The sequence below is a fragment of the Spinacia oleracea genome, chromosome 5 (genome assembly GCF_020520425.1).
Source record: "Spinacia oleracea cultivar Varoflay chromosome 5, BTI_SOV_V1, whole genome shotgun sequence".
Lineage (NCBI taxonomy): Eukaryota > Viridiplantae > Streptophyta > Magnoliopsida > Caryophyllales > Amaranthaceae > Spinacia > Spinacia oleracea.
Window position 1 is genome coordinate 17,031,643 of NC_079491.1, and position 20,854 is coordinate 17,052,496.

Sequence of the window (20,854 nt, forward strand, 5' to 3'; positions counted from 1 at the left end):
TCAAAATGATGAACAATCTCAGAGAAACAACACTTTACCTCCAAATCAAGATCCAACAAGTATATACTATATACATCCTTCTGATGCAAATTCAGTGCAGCTTGTTTCTTTCAAATTCAATGGTGAGGAAGGTTTCACCAGCTGGAATAGGTCAATGTTGCTTGCTCTATCTGCTAAGAACAAAATTGGCTTTGTTGATGGTAGTTTCATCAAACCTGATCCTGGCACAGTTGAGTACAAAGCGTGGGAAAGATGCAATGATCTGGTATGTTCTCTGATCTTAGGGAATCTAAATGAGACAATTGCTAAAAGTGTTATGTTCATGAAATCTGCAAGAGATATTTGGATTGATTTAGAAGATAGATTTGGTTTTGCATCACTAGCTTAGATATATTCACTTGAGCAGAAATTAGCTGAAATTAGTCATGGAGATAAGTCTGTTTCTGAATTTTTCACTGAAATCAAATCTGTGTGGGATGCAATTGAGGAAGAAAATCCATTGCCATATTGCACTTGCAATAATTGCACTTGTAATGTGACTAAGAAGTTTTTCCAGAGACAACAGGAAAGGATGGTCATGCAGTTTATGATGAAACTCAATGATCATTTTGCCACTATTAGGGGTAATGTATTGATGGTTCCAACACTGCCAAAGGTATCTGAAGCCTACAGGTTATTTGCTCAAGAAGAAAGACACAAAGAGGTTTCTCAAGCTGGTAATCAAGTTGAAACACTAGCTTTAGCAGCAGAGAAAAGAAGATTTTCTGGAGATCACTGGAACAACAACAAAACTTACAAACCAACAGGCTATCAATCTGGTTCTCAAAAACCTGGAGGTACCAATAGATATGGTAGATCAGGTTCCAATTACTATTGCACACATTTCCAGATACAAGGACACAGTGTGGAGAGATGTTTCAAGATTCATGGGTATCCACCTGGTTACAAAACTACTAGAGACAGTAAAGTAGCAGCAGTTTCCTTTGGTGATCAGTCTAATGATAATGTGTCAGTATTGCCACAAACTGAAGCAAGTCCAGCTATCACTGTGGAACAATATCAACAGCTTATGGATATGTTGTCCAAGCAACAGCAGCAGAATGCTAATACCAATCCCAATCTGGCTATGATGGCAGGTAATATCTGCTTACTGTCACATACTAAGTCTAAATGGCTTCTAGATAGTGGAGCTTCAGACCACTATTGTCATGACCTATCTCAATTTTCCAGCTATAATCCTGTTGACAACCAAAATACCTATATTACTATTCCTGATGGAAGTAACATTGCAGTAAGACACATAGGTTCAGTAACACTAAATGATGATATAACCTTGAACAATGTGTTACATGTTCCAGATTTTAAGTATAATCTGATATCTGTGCATAAATTGTGTCAAGACTTGCAATGTGAGATTCATTTTACTCATGACAAGTGTTTTGTTTGCTGCCGGCAAGGGAGGTTGATTCCTCTTGGTGATATGAAGTCAGGTCTGTACAAATTGGGAGAACAAGAGTCTGGAAAAGTCAATTCTGTTCAGTCACACATTTGTAATGTAGCTTGTTCATCCACAGTAGACAATGCTAAACTCTGGCATCTAAGACTTGGACACTTACCTTTTAATAGATTGAAGTTAATAAATCCTAGTTGTGATGTGACTGCCTGCTTACAAGACACTATTTGTCAAGTGTGTCCTGCAGCAAAGCAAACTAGGCTTAGTTTTCCTCACAGTAGCATTAAGTCAACCAATCCATTTGATCTTGTACATATAGATGTTTGGGGTCCACATGCTGTAAAGACACCTACTAGTTGTACTCAATTTTTGACTATTGTTGATGACTATACCAGATTTACCTGGATTCATTTTCTGAAAAACAAAAGTGATTGTGTTGCTATTATGAATGATTTCTTGAACATGGTTGAGACACAATTTGGAGTCAAAGTCAAGTGTATTAGATGAGACAATGCAAAGGAACTTTGTGAAGGAGATATGAAGAAACTATACCTAAAATTAGGCATTCTAACCCAAACCAGTTGTAGTCATACACCTCAGCAAAATGGTGTTGTGGAAAGGAAACATAAACACTTGTTAGAAACAGCAAGGGCTTTGTACATACAGTCCAAAGTACCAGACAGATTTTGGGGAGAGTGTGTACTTTGTGCTGCTTATTTGATTAACAGAATGCCTTTGCAATCCTTGAACCTTGAATCTCCTTACTATAGGTTGTTTAAACAAGTTCCAAACCTCTCACACTTAAGGACTTTTGGTTGCCTTTGTTATGTATCCACAACCAAAGTTGGGAGAACAAAATTGAACCCCAGGGCCACTCCCTGTGTGTTCATGGGTTACTCAACAACACAGAAGGGTTACAAGGTTCTGGAAATAGATACAAACAAGTTTTTTGTATCAAGAGACATTCATTTTCATGAAAAACACTTTCCATTCCACCTTCATCACAAACACAATTCCACAAACACTTCTCCTTACACCAATGCCATATATCTTCCTGCTTTCTTATCCCCTACAAATTTTGATCCACCAGATTTCTCTTCTCCCACCACAATCTTTCCTTCTCATTCCATAATACCACAATCTCACATGTCACTTGAACCTTCTTCTCCATCTACATCTACTTCTCCATTTACTCACATGTCACTTGAACCTTCTTCTCCTTCCATTTCTTTACATCCCACAGATTCATCTACTCACTTTTCTCAATCTACTTCTGCATCTAGAACATCAGTATCTCAATCTAATGAATATACTTCTAGTTCCAATTCTGAACCTCTTCCTTACCCTACTACAAGGCAGTCTACCAGATCACACAAACCACCAGCCTATCTAGATGCTTATGAATGCTTTACTGCTTCAACATCAGGATCAGTTCCAGTTACCCAACACTGGTGCAATCTAGTATCCTATGTTACATTTCCAGAAGAGTTTCAAGCTTTTCTATCTCATGTTTGTGACATTAAGGAACCAACATCTTATACCGAAGCTGCTAAACATCCTTTATGGGTTGAGGCAATGACAAAAGAGTTAGATGCATTGGATAAGAATTACACCTGGGAACTAGTGGAACTACCCAAAGGAAAAAGAGCAATTGGCTGTAAATGGGTGTTCAAGGTGAAATTGAAATCCACAGGAGCATTGGAGAGATGCAAAGCCAGACTAGTGGCCAAGGGTTATAATAAAAAATATGGCATTGATTATGAAGAAACCTTCAGTCCAGTTGTTAAAATGAGTACCATCAGATGTCTTCTTGCAGTTGCAGCAAGTAGAAACTGCTTCTCTTTCAATTGGATGTAAACAATGCCTTCTTGCATGGGGATTTGAAGGAAGAAGTATACATGCAAGTTCCAGAAGGCATTGATAATCCAACCAACAAGGTCTGTAGATTGATCAAGTCCATATATGGTTTGAAACAAGCTTCAAGACAGTGGCATGAGAAGTTGTTAACTGCACTGGAAAAACAAGGATTCATGCAGTCTAAACATGATTACAGTTTGTTTATTAACAAACAAGATGGACATATTAATATTGCAGCTGTTTATGTTGATGACATCATATTGACAGACACTGATTCAGACAAGCTATAATCTCTAAAGGCATAGTTACACCAAGAATTCAGCATCAAGGATTTGGGATCTTTCAACTATTTTCTTGGCCTGGAGGTGGGCTATACCCCTGATGGAATTATTCTTAGCCAAAAGAAGTTTACCATAGAACTCATTGAGTTGTGTGGTTTTGATGTAACTAAAAGAGCAGTTACACATTTACCAGTAAATGTCAAGTTGAGTAACACAGATGGGGAAATCTATCTTGACACAGAAAAGTACAGATCACTAGTTGGAAAGCTGAATTTCTTGACACATACAAGGCCTGATCTTTCATATGCAGTACAAACATTAAGTCAGTTTCTGCAATGTCCTAGAGAACCACATGTAGCAGCTTTACATCACACCCTGAGATACCTAGCACATGTTAGGTTATGATACATATGACAATTCATAAATCATGCGGAAAAACCATAAAGCCAGGAAAACATATTATTTACACATAATCATTTAGCATAATTTAGATGCATACTCTTTGTTGCGTGCCTTCCCTAGCTGCGCCCGAACCGAACAAGAACAAGTCTTTAGGACTCCAAGTGTCGTCCCTCCGTAGATAGTCCACAGCACGTCCGGATCCGCCTTAAGATTGACCAACTAGAATCGCCCTTAAGGTACTATTATTTTCGGCACTTTATAGGCAAATGTATGACTGAATTTTGCTCTCAAAAACTCACTTTGAATACTAGAATAATCTATGTAAATATGTGACCCTAGGCACCTATTTATAGAGTTATGGAAAAGGATTTGGAATCCTATTAGGATACTAATTTATTTAATTATAACCCTACTAGGACTTTAATTAAATAATCATTATCTAATAGTTTTAGGATTTAATCATATTTCGAACCCGATTGCTTTAGGATTCCCGCACAAGCATTGCACGAGCACCGTACACCCGCGCAAGCCTTGCGGCCCACGCTAGGCGCACAGTGCTCGGCCCACTGCTGCTGTGCTCTCGCGCGCGCGCCCCAGGCCTTGGCTGGGCCTGGCCTTGCGCTGGGCCTGGTCGAGGCTTGGCATGCGATGGTGCGTGTTGGCTCGCTGGGCGATGGCCTGGCTTCGTGCTGGGCCTTCGTCTAGCGGGCCTCGTCCGATGCTAATTCGTACGATACGCTTCCGATTAAATTCCCGATTCCGGAATTCATTTCCGATACGAACAATATTTAATATTTCCGATTCTGGAATCAATTTCCGTTTCGAACAAATATTTAATATTTCCGTTTCCGGAATTATTTTCCGATTCCGATAATATTTCCGATTCTGACAATATTTCCGTTTCCGGCAATATTTCCGATTCCGGCAATATTTCCATTTCCGATAATATTTTCCGATACGTACCATGTTTCCGTTTCCGGCAACATCTACGACTTGGATAATATTTATATTTCCGATACGATCCATATTTCCGTTTCCGGCAATATCATCGTTTCCGGAGTATTCATTTCTTGCCTGTGACGATCTCAGCTCCCACTGAAACCAAGATCCGTCGATTCCGAATATCCATAGATGGAGTATTTAATGCCATTAAATACTTGATCCGTTTACGTACTATTTGTGTGACCCTACGGGTTCAGTCAATCATTAATTCCACTTGAACTGAAGCGACCTCTAGCTAGGCATTCAGCTCACTTGATCTCACTGAATTATTAACTTGTTAATTAATACTGAACCGCATTTATTAGACTTAACATTGAATGCATACTTGGACCAAGGGCATTATTTCCTTCAGTCTCCCACTTGTCCTTAGGGACAAGTGTGCATTTCCTAATTCCTTTGCCGCTCGATGCTTGCTCTTGAACATAAGGTAAGAGTTGTCATCCTTATTATGTCCAGAGGTGTTTCTCGGTTTCAGAGTTCAACTGATCAAATAAACAAATAATCATAGCCTATGATTCATCCGAGCACGGCCATGCATTTCACAGTTTCTAGCTCTCCGAGTGGCCTTGTACAACTTTTAAGCATCTCATCCCGATTTATGGGAGGACAATCCCAATCTTGCGATCTTGAGATTAGACTTCGTTTGATAGGTGATTACCTGAGCGTTGCCTTTATAGCCTCCTTTTACGGTGCGACGGTTGGTCAACGTCAAAGCAACCAGTTCTCAAACAAGTAATCTCAAATCACTCAGGTATTGAGGATTTAGCGTCTAATAATTTTAATGAAATTTACTTATGACAGATTTTCATCTCTTACAGTAAAGTTTCATAGGTCTTGTCCGATACTAGTCTTCCCAAAGTAAGTATCTATGCAAATGATTATGACATTGCCATGTCCACATAGTTCAAGAAACAGAACTACTAGTCATCTTGCATTCTAGTCGTCTAACGTTTTCTATGCGTCCAATTTTATAGAAAACTCCGACCAGGGACCATTTTCAACCTTTGACATTCAAGTTCACTTGATAGACATTTCTTAGTCACAGGACTGGTCCTGACAGTCTATCTTGAATATATTGTCAAATTGAAGGGACTCATCATTTAATAAACCACAAATTAAATGGAAAAATGATTTCTTTTCATTTATTGTGAATGATTAACCAATAATGTTTTACAAAGATTTAAACTCTAAAACTTTAAAACATTAAACAGGAATATCAAAGCCATTCTCCAATATGCTTGATTCCCATAGCTGCAGTGTGCGAGTTGTGCTTCGCCTGCGGCAGAGGTTTAGTCAATGGATCTGATATGTTGTCATCAGTTCCAATTTTGCTTATCTCGACTTCTTTTCTTTCAACGAACTCTCGTAGAAGGTGAAATCTACGAAGTACATGCTTGACTCTTTGGTGGAGTCTAGGCTCCTTTGCCTGTGCAATAGCTCCGTTATTATCACAATACAGGGCTATTGGTCCTTTAATGGAGGGGACTACACCAAGTTCACCTATGAACTTCCTTAGCCATATAGCTTCCTTTGCTGCTTCATGTGCAGCAATGTACTCCGCTTCAGTTGTAGAATCCGCAATGGTGCTTTGCTTAGCACTTTTCCAGATTACTGCTCCTCCGTTGAGGCAGAAGACAAACCCAGACTGTGATCTGAAATCATCTTTGTCGGTTTGGAAACTTGAATCTGTATAGCCTTTAACATTTAATTCATCATCTCCACCATAGACCAGGAAGTCATCTTTGTGCCTTTTCAGGTACTTCAGAATATTCTTGGCAGCAGTCCAATGCGCCTCTCCTGGGTCTGACTGGTATCTGCTCGTAGCACTGAGTGCATACGCAACATCCGGGCGTGTACATATCATAGCATACATTATTGAACCAATCAATGATGCATATGGAATCCCATTCATTCGTCTACGCTCATCAAGTGTTTTGGGCACTGATTCTTGCTTAGAGTCATTCCATGAGACATGGGTAGGTAGCCTCGCTTGGAGTCCGCCATCTTGAACCTATCAAGCACCTTATTGATATAAGTGCTTTGACTAAGTCCAATCATCTTTTTAGATCTATCTCTGTAAATCTTGATGCCCAATATGTACTGTGCTTCTCCTAGATCTTTCATCGAAAAACATTTCCCAAGCCAAATCTTGACAGAGTTCAACATAGGAATGTCATTTCCGATAAGTAATATGTCGTCGACATATAATACTAGGAAAGCAATTTTGCTCCCACTGACCTTCTTGTATACACAAGATTCGTCTGCGTTCTTGATGAAACCAAAGTCAGTGACTGCTTCATCAAAACGTATATTCCAGCTCCTGGATGCCTGCTTCAATCCGTAGATTGACTTCTTTAGCTTGCATACCTTTTTAGCATTCTTTGGATCCTCAAAACCTTCAGGTTGTGTCATAAACACAGTTTCTGTTAAAACACCGTTTAAGAAAGCAGTTTTGACATCCATCTGCCATATTTCGTAATCGTAATATGCACCGATTGCTAACATTATCCGAATAGACTTTAGCATTGCAACTGGTGAAAAGGTTTCATCGTAATCCACACCGTGGACTTGCCTGTAACCTTTTGCAACCAATCTAGCTTTGAAAACTTCAAGTTTCCCATCCTTGTCCTTTTTCAATTTGAAAACCCATTTGCTTCCAATGGCTTGGTAGCCATCTGGCAAATCGACCAAATCCCATACTTGGTTTTCAGACATGGAGTCTAATTCAGATTGCATGGCTTCTTGCCATTGCTTGGAGCTAGGGCTCGTCATAGCTTGTTTGTAAGTCGCAGGTTCATCACTTTCAAGTAATAGAACTTCATAGTTCTCGTTCGTCAAAATACCTAAGTACCTTTACGGTTGAGATCTATATCTTTGCGATCTACGCGGGGTAACATTTCTAGATTGACCATGATTCTCACCAGATTCTTCTAAAGATCTCTGAGTTTCATCCTGAATGTCATCTTGAGCATTCTCTAGAGTTTGTTGTTCGACTCGAATTTCTTCGAGGTCTACTTTTCATTTTGGAAATGTGATCTTTCTCCAAAAAGACACCATCTCGAGCAACAAACACCTTGTTCTCAGATGTATTGTAGAAGTAATACCCCTTTGTTTCCTTTGGATAGCCCACAAGGATACATTTGTCAGATTTTGGATGAAGTTTGTCTGAAATTAATCGCTTGACGTATACTTCACATCCCCAAATCTTAAGAAAAGACACATTTGGAGGCTTTCCAAACCATAACTCATATGGAGTCTTTTCGACAGCTTTAGACGGAGCTCTATTTATAGTGAGTGCGGCTGTATTTAGTGCATGTCCCCAAAATTCTAATGGAAGTTTGGCCTGACCCATCATTGACCTGACCATGTCTAGCAAGGTTCTGTTCCTCCGTTCTGACACACCGTTCCATTGTGGTGTTCCTGGAGGAGTCAATTCTGATAGAATTCCACATTCTTTCAGATGGTCATCAAATTCATAGCTGAGATATTCACCGCCTCTATCAGACCGCAGTGCCTTAATCTTCTTGCCTAATTGATTCTCTACTTCACTCTGAAATTCCTTGAATTTGTCAAAGGATTCAGACTTATGCTTCATTAGGTAGACATAACCATATCTATTGAAGTCATCAGTGAAAGTGATAAAGTAGCTGAAACCACCTCTAGGATTTGTACTCATTGGTCCACATACATCTGTATGGATTAAACCCAATAGTTCATTTGCTCTTTCTCCAACTTTAGAGAAAGGTTGCTTTGTCATTTTGCCAAGTAAACATGATTCGCATTTACCATAATCCTCTAAGTCAAATGGTTCTAGAATTCCTTCCTTTTGAAGTCTTTCTAAGCGTTTCAAGTTTATATGGCCTAATCGACAATGTCACAGATAGGTGAGATCTGAATCATCCTTTTTGGCCTTTTTGGTATTTATGTTATATACTTGTTTGTCGTGATCTAATAAATAAAGTCCATTGACTAATCTAGCAGATCCATAAAACATCTCTTTAAAATAAAACGAACAACTATTGTCTTTTATTAAAAAGGAAAATCCCTTAGCATCTAAGCAAGAAACTGAAATGATGTTTTTAGTAAGACTTGGAACATGGAAACATTCTTCCAGTTCCAAAACTAGCCCGGAGGGCAACGACAAATAGTAAGTTCCTACAGCTAATGCAGCAATCCGTGCTCCATTTCCCACTCGTAGGTCGACTTCACCCTTGCTTAACTTTCTACTTCTTCTTAGTCCCTGTGGATTGGAACATAAGTGTGAGCCACAACCTGTATCTAATACCCAAGAAGTTGAATTAGCAAGTATACAGTCTATAACGAAAATACCTGAAGATGGAACGACTGTTCCGTTCTTCTGATCTTCCTTTAGCTTTGGACATTCTCTTTTGTAATGGCCTATTCCATCACAATAAAGACAGCTTGATGTGGACTTGTCCTGCTTTGATTTAGCATTGCCCTTGGACTTTCCACATTTCTTGAACGGTCTCCTTCTAGCCTTGAGTAAATCTTTGGCTTCACAGTCCAGTATTATTTCAGCCTTTCTGACAAGGTGAACAAATTCTGCAACTGTTTCTTCTCTTGGTTCACTTAGGTATAGTTGCTTGAAGCGACCAAACCCACTGTGTAGTGAATTGAGTAAGATATAGACTGCCATTCTTTCGCTTATTGGTGTTCCTAGTAGACTTAGGCGATCAAAGTATGAACGCATAAGATCCACATGGAACCTCAGTGGGACGCCTACCCTCTGTTTAGTGCAAAGGAGCTGAACATGTGTTTCTTGGACCTCCATCCTATAACACCTGTTGGGAGAACTAACCTTAATTTAGACCAGACATTGATTCAATCAACTCATGGACGTTCAGGTCCCTGTCCTCCGTGCTTCCACGACAGATATCCCTCAGATTCTTGATGAGCGTAAAAGGTTCATAGGCTACAAACCTTCTAGCCCAATCATCAGGGATATTGTTCAGCATGAGACTCATAACCTTTTTGAGATCCGCATCCCAGGCGTAAAATCTCTCAGGGGTCATGTCTCTGGCATAGTAGCTTGGCATGGGATGTGATAGTACATACTCAAGTCCATTGAGTTTGACTATTTCAACTAGCTTAGCTTCCCATTCAAGAAAATTTGCCAGGTTCAGCTTGACCATAAGCTCAGAACCTATGATGATGTTTTGATTGTTGTTTGCCATTTTTAAAACTACAATTGAAAAGAATAAACAAATAAATAACCATTCACAGTTTCTCTTAATAAACTTAAATTCTAGCATACATGCATAATTCAATGTTTATTAAGCATTTTATTCAAGTTATGTGTTCCGGCAGGTGTGAATAAAATGATTCCAAGATCCTAAAATCATTGAAGAACTAAGCACAGTTTGTCGACTTAATCCTAAAACATCTTAGGTAAGCAAAAGCCTTTTGCTAATAGTCTAGAAACTATTCTTGGTTGATAGGTACGTCTAAGAACTTATTAGGTAAACCTATCGATTTTGCCACGACATAAAAGGACTCCTTACTTATATCGTCGAGTTTCACCAAAACTAACATGTACTCACAATTATTTGTGTACCTTGCCCCTTTAGGACCAATAAGTAACACCTTGCTGAGCGAAAACTATTACTAGATTGATGTAAAGGATATCCAAGCAAGTGTATATTTTGGCATGGCACCTTTTAACTCAATTTTTAAGTTTGGAACTTAAGGCTCTTACTATGTTGGTTAGATTTTAAGTGAACTAAAATCCTTAATCATGCAACATAATCAAGCTTTTGATCTCATGCATTTTAAGACATATTTAAAAGCAATAAATAACTTAAAACATGCATAAGATAAATGTGATCTAGTATGGCCCGACTTCATCTTGAAGCTTTAACTTCAAAGTCCGTCTTGAAAATCTCCGTGGGAGTACCATTTTCTTCAAATAGGATAAGCTATAATTAAAACTAATTACAACTATTTGATGGTACGCAGACCATATTTGAATTGAAAAACAACTTTGGTACTTTAGACCAATTACATTCAAATTAATGGTACGCAGACCATATTTTCTATCCTATTTGGGCCATACTAGTCACTTCATAACCTGCAAAACAGTACATATACAATATATACCATTCACCCATTCATTATCATGAATGACCCACATAGCTGGTTAGTAAAACACATTATGCATCACGTAAACATTTGCAGCAATTAATCAAGGGCACCAATAATCTACCAATTATTCAGTCCTTATTAATTCTAATCAAGTTGTTTTAACCTTAAGGATTTGTAGACCTAATCAAGAGTTTATGACTAAAAGGGCTCCCACTTAAACCAATAAATTCATATGCTTTACTAATTTTAAACATAAAAATGTATTTCTAGTCTAACCGGAAACATACAAATTTAATTAAAATTTAAAGCTCATATAAATTTATAATTGAATCCAAAAAGTTTAATTTAATTTCAGTCGTATTTAAATTAATTCATGATTTCAATTTTAGTAAAATAATTAGAATAAATAAAATTTATTATAATTACAATATTCAAAATTAAAATCCAAGAAAATAATTTAAATAATTAATTTTAAAATTAATTAAAATTACGTAAACTGAAAATTTCAAATTAAAATTTCAAAACGATCTAATCGCAACGCAAACACCCTACGCAACGTACGCCCATGGGCCACACGCACACAGCCATCGCTGGCCATGTGCGCGCAGCCCATGCGCTGCGTCGCATAGCTGCTGCTGCTGTCCTTCGCAATGCATCACGCGAGCTGGTGCTCGCTGCGCGCGTGCCAGCGCTCGATGCACGCGAGCCATCGCTCGCTGCGTTCGCTCGCCAGCGCTCGCTGCGCGCGCTCTCCAGCGCTCGCTTTTTGCGGGCCAGCGCTCGCTGCGCGCTCTTGCCAGCACTCGCTTTGTGCGAGCCAGTGCTCGCTGCGCGCGCTCGATCCTGCGAGCCATCGCTCGCTGCGCGAGGCATTAACGCTGGGCGGAGCACTCGTGGCGCGCGAGCTTGCGCTAGCTGCGCGCGAGGCTCCGCGCGCTTGCGCAAGGCAGTGCGCGTTGTGGCGCAGCTCGCTTGCTGCCCACACGCGACTGCTGTGCCTGCTTTGGCCCTCGCCCATTCGTCCATTGCTCACGGCCCACGACACAAGGCAGGGATGCTGCCTTGTGCTCGTGCACCATGGCCTTGCTCATTGCATTCGTGCCGCATGGGCGACGAGCTCCCTTGTTCGTCGTCACATGCCCGCACTATACAACACCCCTTAAGGGTAACACGTAGCGTCCATTGCTTTGTGCGTGCAAGTTATATGAACGAATCGCATAAAATTTAAAAAATTTATATTTAAAATTAATGACAAATTAATAAATAATATTAATTTCATAATTTTAGGGCGAAAAAATCGAAAATTTATTATTCAATTGATTTCCGATTAACATGGATTCAAGTCTAGGTCATAAAAATTTAAAATTTATCATAAATTTACAATTTTTATGGTGGTTTTTAATCATAGGTATCTAATTAAATTATAATTAATTATGAAAATCAAATTAATTCTAAATTATTCTAATTTTCAACAAATTAATCATAATTACAAATTAGATTGCATAATTAACAAGGCTAGGCATTCAAACTTGTTAAACATATACAGTAGGTCAATCAAAAATTCAAGATTTATCAACAAGAATCGCAAATATTTAATTTAACATCTTAAATTTACGAAATTTTGCATTCGAAAAACTAAAACCTTCGAAAAGTCATAGTTAGGCTTCAAAATTTTAGAATGCCTTTTACATGCGGAATTGACACAAAAATCACTCGATTTGGATGAGTAACGAAGAAACTGCCGAAAAACTGCGTACGTATAATTAAATAAACGCAATTTGCAATTAATTAACAATTACGAAAATTAATCACCCCTTTTAATTCTTGCAAATTTGTAATATTTAACCATGTTCATGCAATTTAGATTATGAAAATAATAAGAGGCTCGTGATACCACTGTTAGGTTATGATACATATGACAATTCATAAATCATGCGGAAAAACCATAAAGCCAGGAAAACATATTATTTACACATAATCATTTAGCATAATTTAGATGCATACTCTTTGTTGCGTGCCTTCCCTAGCTGCGCCCGAACCGAACAAGAACAAGTCTTTAGGACTCCAAGTGTCGTCCCTCCGTAGATAGTCCACAGCACGTCCGGATCCGCCTTAAGATTGACCAACTAGAATCGCCCTTAAGGTACTATTATTTTCGGCACTTTATAGGCAAATGTATGACTGAATTTTGCTCTCAAAAACTCACTTTGAATACTAGAATAATCTATGTAAATATGTGACCCTAGGCACCTATTTATAGAGTTATGGAAAAGGATTTGGAATCCTATTAGGATACTAATTTATTTAATTATAACCCTACTAGGACTTTAATTAAATAATCATTATCTAATAGTTTTAGGATTTAATCATATTTCGAATCCCGATTGCTTTAGGATTCCCGCACAAGCATTGCACGAGCACCGTACACCCGCGCAAGCCTTGCGGCCCACGCTAGGCGCACAGCGCTCGGCCCACTGCTGCTGTGCTCTCGCGCGCGCGCCCCAGGCCTTGGTTGGGCCTGGCCATGCGCTGGGCCTGGTCGAGGCTTGGCATGCGATGGTGCGTGTTGGCTCGCTGGGCGATGGCCTGGCTTCGTGCTGGGCCTTCGTCTAGCGGGCCTCGTCCGATGCTAATTCGTACGATACGCTTCCGATTAAATTCCCGATTCCGGAATTCATTTCCGATACGAACAATATTTAATATTTCCGATTCCGGAATCAATTTCCGTTTCGAACAAATATTTAATATTTCCGTTTCCGGAATTATTTTCCGATTCCGATAATATTTCCGATTCTGACAATATTTCCGTTTCCGGCAATATTTCCGATTCCGGCAATATTTCCATTTCCGATAATATTTTCCGATACGTACCATGTTTCCGTTTCCGGCAACATCTACGGCTTGGATAATATTTATATTTCCGATACGATCCATATTTCCGTTTCCGGCAATATCATCGTTTCCGGAGTATTCATTTCTTGCCTGTGACGATCTCAGCTCCCACTGAAACCAAGATCCGTCGATTCCGAATATCCATAGATGGAGTATTTAATGCCATTAAATACTTGATCCGTTTACGTACTATTTGTGTGACCCTACGGGTTCAGTCAAGAGTAAGCTGTGGATTAATATCATTAATTCCACTTGAACTGAAGCGGCCTCTAGCTAGGCATTCAGCTCACTTGATCTCACTGAATTATTAACTTGTTAATTAATACTGAACCGCATTTATTAGACTTAACATTGAATGCATACTTGGACCAAGGGCATTATTTCCTTCAGCACATACAGAAGGTCAAGGGATTTTGTTACAAGCTTCAAACAACATCAGTTTACAAGCATTCTCAGATTCTGATTGGGCTTCTTGTCCAGACGCTAGGAGGTCTGTCACTGGATACGTTCTCTTACTTGGTGGTTCACCAGTCTCATGGAAATCTAAGAAACAAGGAACAGTTTCTAAATCTTCAGCAGAAGCAGAATATAGGGCAATGGCAGCTGCTGCTTCAGAAGTTACTTGGATAGTAAACTTATTAGAGGATTTGGGTGTTCATGATCTAAAGCCAATCACCTTGCATTGTGACAATCAATCAGCTCTACACATTGCCAGAAATCCAGTGTTCCATGAGAGAACAGAACACATAGAAATCGACTGTCATTTTACAAGAGACAAAGTTCTAGAAGGCTTATTACATCTCACCTATTTGCCTACACAGCAACAACTGGCTGACATCTTTACTAAGCCTCTCTCTTCTATGCAGTTTCAGACTCTTTTATCCAAGATTGGAGCTTGTGAGCCCCCATCTTGAGGGGGGATGTTAACATTATGATGAAGTTTCTATTTATAACAAAGAACAAACACCACAACATTGTAATAGTAGCATGCTAAGCACTGCAGTTTGAGGCATTACAATGCACTGCTCGTATGCATTGTCAGCATACAGTCAGCAACCTTTGTGCACTTTCTGTTACAAGCTTGCTGACATCATAATTAGTTAGTTATAACAACCTATAGAAGATTCTAGAATTCTATCTAGTATATATATGCTCATTGCTGTAAAGTTGTTAATTCATTCAATAACAATCATAAAATTCCCAAACTCTATTCTGTTGCTTTGCTCTCAACTACTGAAGTAGTTGATCTTCTTTCAGTTTTTGTCAATGTGTGCTAATGTGCTATGTAGAAGGATAGAACATTAATAGCATGAGTAATGAGTAATGAAATACGGAGTAATAAAAATAGTCGAGTCTTGATTACCATAAAAAAAGTACTAGTGAGTAGTGACGATTGATGATCGAGTAGCGTAGAGGTTCTTTAAATAGTTGAACCGTTGAAAGAATATGAAGCCTTTACATTAAGTAAAAAACTAGAAGCTTCCTATTTCGCTTCTGTAACACATGGTGTAATCCTACAAATATTATAGAATGGAAAATACCAAGCATCATAAAGGCAAGAATCAAAACCCACCATCTATTTTATAAATTTATACTAAAATAAATATATATACTAGGAACTCGATCTTCTAATAAAGTAGCTATAGGATAGTTTCTTATTTGGAAAAATAGGAGGAAGGAGATAGAAAGAAAGAAAATTTATATTGTTAAAAGCTTACTGAAGTTTAATTTCAAGAAATATTTTAAGAGGCCACCTTTTTTTTTTCTTCTGCAAAACATAAAATCATGTACGTAATGCTAGGGTAATTAAACATTAAAGTAGCTAATAACAATAATCTTAATTAAATTCAAACAAATTAATCAATTATTCTACCATCTCCCTCGTCACTTAAAAATTGCCCAATTGAAAAAAAAAATGCTTTTTAAAGTTTTGGTTTAGAAGAGTTAAAGAGAGATCAAGAAAATTGGTGGAATCAAATTAATATGAAGTACTTGTATGTACTACATAAGAGTTAATTAGTGGTACCCTAGTCTCTTATATATGCCTATTTGTGGTATGGAGAAAACTCAAAGCAACCTCCATATATAAGAACTGAAACGATCAATCTACGAGGGACAACCCACGAAAAGAGTATATTTTAGTGACGTTGGTGTAATGAAATGTGCACGTTTAAGGTGAAGATGCTCCTTGTACCAAAATAGTTGATGTTGTTGAAATCAAACATTTTCCATGACTTTATGGTCCAAAAAATAAACTCAACTATAGAATCATGTAGAATAATCTTTAGATCAATTTTGATCTTACAATGATACACTAAGGATTTCCTCGGTAGTAAAATTTAATTTCAGTCAACAAAAGCACTAGAAAAAAGGAGTGGTCAAAAATAAAAATAAAGATGGTATAGAATTCGTTTAGATCTACAAGGTGGATTTCGATTTCCATACCATTAAGCAAAGATCAATGCAAAACAATCAGCAGAAATTGTGGAAAAAAGAAGAAAAAGTTTAACCAAAAAGATAAAATTATAAAAGAATTTTGTCCAAAGTTAAACTAATGTGAGTGAGAGTTATGGACCATTTTTTTTTGCTTTTCGAAAAGTCACCTTACCCCATACAATAAAGCATCCACGTACACTTAACGTAGTGAAAGGTAGATATATTATTATTTTATTATAATATGTTCTACCATACTACTATTATAAAACCATGAATTTTCCACTTCACTAAGGTCAGTCAATCAACCAAATTTCATCTCAAAAAAAATGGATTCAATCAATGTAGAAAAAATCCAAGCTTTAAAAAGATACAAGAAACAACAATATATGAACACCCTTATGTTTTATCCAATTGTTGTTTTATCTTGTGGTGTATTTTGCACTAGCCCATTTTGGTTACCTTCATTATATTCATCTATGAGAACTTTTCTTTGTGTTTCTATCCCTACAATCTTGTCTTTTTTCTTCAATGTGAAGTCTCTTTTCATTCTTGGCAATCTTATTGTCATATTTCTCTTGGGCGAGTCCAAGATTCAAGGGTTGGATACAACATTTCCTCGAAAAATCGACCGTGTTGAAGGCGAAAAGACGAAGGGAAAGCAAGAAATAAGATTGCCCCAAGTTGAAGGTAAGAAGATAGAACAAGTGGTTAAGATTGAGGATAAGGAAGAGGAGACCCCGGTATCAGGCCGAGTTGAGGAGGAGAATAAAAAGGGCAGTGATGTAGACGAGATTGAGGATGTAGAGGGTGAAAGGGAGGAGGAGTTGGTTATTCAAGAGTTGTCTACTGATGAATTGAATAGAAGGGCTGATGATTTTATTGCTAGGGTAAATAAGCAAATCAGGTTTGAAGCTGATTATTGAGTGAGATGTAGAGAGAGATGAATAATTAACCTTTTTTGTAGATTTAATTATGTTGTAGATTATTAATTGGTAAATTAAGTTGTAATTTACAAAAGTGGCAAATGAATGTCTGTCACCAAGTTGATTTTGTTAGCTCCTCTGTAGATGAGTTTCTGAAATATCTTTGGAATTAAGCAATCAAGAAATTAAGGTATAATGTGTTTAATGTTTATGGATCGAATTAGACAACAAATTGTTTCTTATGTTGTTAATACATTGTTACAACAATTACATTTTGGTCTATTCTAGTCGGGTGGATTTTGAGTTACACGATACCCTATCCATTATCCAATGCATATTATCCTCAATACATACTGTGAATATAATGATACGGCTTACCCTAATACGGGTGCCTGAGACTCATATATATAATAATATTGTACAGTAGTACAATTACGAGTATACCCTTAGTATCCTCTATTACATACCCCTATCCAGGGCCGGCCCTGGGGCAGGGCATAAGGGGCCGCCGCCCAGGGCCCCAGGGGAAAAGGCCCAACATATATTAAACCAGTTAATACCAAATATGTAATATTTAATGAAAACTTACATAAGTATGCATTGCAGAGCAGTGGTTGTTTGTGTGATATGTCAAGGTGTCCACCAAGGTTCGACTCCTACCGAGGTGGTAATTCTTTTTTGTTTTTTTCCTTTGTTGTTATTTCTCATTTGCTAACTATGCAATTATAATCTATTACCTAATTTTAATCCAAATGAACACCAAAAATAGAGCCGTGTACAATCCTTATAATCATATATTTTCTTCTTCTTTTGTTAATATAATCACACACCTTGTTTTAATTTGGAGTTTAGCAAAAATAGTAATTTATTGTACTTAAAAAATTATTACTCACTTGCTGAAATTTCAAGTGACATTTCCCTTCAGTAATTCATCATTGTTTTATGCTTGATGATTAATGTTTAAAATAGTAGAATATATATAATAATGGCACAAGGTTGAAAGTATTCAAGCCTTCATATTTTGTAATAGAGTTAATTTCTCATGGCTAATTGAATTAGATATAGAGTAGTATTGAGTCTTAAGAAGTGAAACGCCAATTATTTACATACATTTTTCAATAAAAAAGTACATTACATCGATTCACAATTTTTTTGTCTATGTGCCTTTTAAATTAAGGGCCTCAAGTTTTTGTTTCGCCCATAGGCCACCAAAAAGTCAGGACCGCCCCTGCCCCTATCACTATCTTTCCCCATCCCCATCCCCATCCCCCTCCCTCAAATCCTTCTTTCCCTGAAAAAACAACGTAGTTTTTAGATATGATCCCTACTCGGCCCCCTTTATCTCTCCATTTATTTAACTTAAGAACATTTTGTTTGGGGATAGCAATATGGATAAAGGTGGGAATAGATAAAATCCATTGTTTACGGATATAGAGATTAGAGGAAGAATATGGATAGGGAAAATAAAACCCTTATAAAGGTAAGAGTGCACAAAGAGAAAAAAGGTATATATAGTTTTGTCACAAAACCAACATTAAATGTAATTTCTTTCAAAGTCAAAATTACACAAATACTCCTCACACTTAAAAAAAAGAGGTAATTCCCACCAATGGCGGACCTTCCCTGTAAATGGGGTGGGTTTAGCCCCGGCCGAAATATTTTGTAATGTAATTTTAGTTTCGGCTCCTCTGCATTTTGAGTACAATTGTAACTATCCTATAATACTTTGCTTAAATTTTGTTTGTCGACCCCCAACATGAATTGTTCAAAATCCGCTACTTATTAGTTTTTTTTTTTTTTTTTTTTTTTTTTTTTTTTTTTTTTTTTTTGCGTCAGATCTCAATAAAACTACATATTTTCAGTGTAGTAAGTACGGAAGTACCCATACGGTGGGTTTGGTTCTAATTAAGTGTTGTGTGTTTAGTTTTGTTTATGTTGTTTCTTTTGTAAAGATTTGTTCGGGATCGCAGAAGAGGTCAATATTTCGAGTACAATCAGACGAATCAGACGGAAATCATATTTGTCACGGCTACAACAGATCTACAGACCACATCGTCAAGGAAGGTTGTAAATCACAACGATATAAAAGAGGGTATACAAAATATTTGATATGCTACAATCGTAGCTATGGTGAAAGGAAGTTTTTATTTGATTCGGTTGTTATGTATTTGTTACATACAAATATTTATGTAGATGTCGTGTGACTTTTTATTAATGAATTAATTTGATTATAAAAAGTAAAAAAAAAAAAAAAAAAAAAAAAAACGACGGAGGGTTAGACTGTAAGGATTATTTCCCAAGAAATTTCTTTATTTAAAATATCCACGTAGCAAATAGAGGAGAAGTTAGACGGTAAGGATCGTGTCATCGTGTTTCTCTGTTTCTTCTTCCACAATTAATTGGAGCAACGTGTCTTATTTTAGAGCATTGATTTCTTTGCTTTACCTAGACCGTATCACAAATGTAAATACTTAGAACTAGGGTTTTTTATAGTTGTTGTTGAGCATTTCATCTTAAACAATTATGCTCTTATAATCTTCATTTATCGTTAATACTACTTATACAGAGGGTGGGTTTATCTCCTGATTTTTGGATATTTCCACGATAACCTCGTCTCCTCTCTCATTTTAATATCTTTATCAGAGGCGGAGACAAGGGGCGGGTGGGAGCGGTTGCCCCCTAATAATTTTAAAAAATACTTATATATAATAATAAATACTAAAATACATCACTAAATGCTACTTACTTCAATTATTATATCTATTTAATAAGTTCATTTTGTATATCTTTGGTCAAGGGTTCGAATCCTTACACCAGCATGTCCTTTCTTTTTAGTTTTGTGAAACTTAATTACAGATTATATTGTCAAAATAAATCATCAATGACAATCACTTTTTAACCATAAAAAAGTGTCCATCTTAACATGTTTTGTATGTTGGTAATGCACTTAAAATTACTTGACAAGTGAATGAATAGAGAAGAAACAAAGAAACTGGACACTGGATTTTCAGTAGTAAATTTTGTAGGCAACATGCATGTGTTGGCCTCTTGGGAATGAAGTTATATATTGAGATGCGCGGATTTTGATCTCTCCATTAAAACAGGAAAGTGTATCCTATCGTTTGGAAGACCACACCAGGAAACCAAGCTATCATCGAAATTGTCCAAGTTATAATTAAAGTTTAACAAATGAGCATGAACACTAGCTCAATAGCAATCAAGATAAACTAGTAAAAATAATATTGATGCATTGGACGAGGACAATAATAATCTCTTACTTTATAATTTAGGTTGTACTAAAATGGATACATGATGTGGATAGGGAAAACACCATCTTAATAATAAGATACAAACGAATATGAGAAATAATATTAAAATAATACGAAAAAATAGATAATGTGGAACAACATTATCTTCTTATATATTATTAAGAAGCCGAAAGGTAGGAAGTGTTTGTCGTAATTTTTTTTCCATTTTTGCCCCTCCCTTTGATTAAATATTACATT

At 37.2% G+C, this 20,854-nt stretch overlaps 1 protein-coding gene across 1 annotated transcript; it reads left to right on the plus strand.

Annotated features, from left to right (window-relative positions):
* Window positions 1–16,694: 16,694 nt before the first annotated feature.
* On the plus strand, window positions 16,695–17,559 carry LOC110786003 (uncharacterized). The gene has a single exon (XM_021990511.2). The coding sequence runs from the start codon at window positions 16,752–16,754 to the stop codon at window positions 17,346–17,348; it is 597 nt and encodes a 198-aa protein (XP_021846203.2). The 5' UTR covers window positions 16,695–16,751; the 3' UTR covers window positions 17,349–17,559.
* Window positions 17,560–20,854: the final 3,295 nt, after the last annotated feature.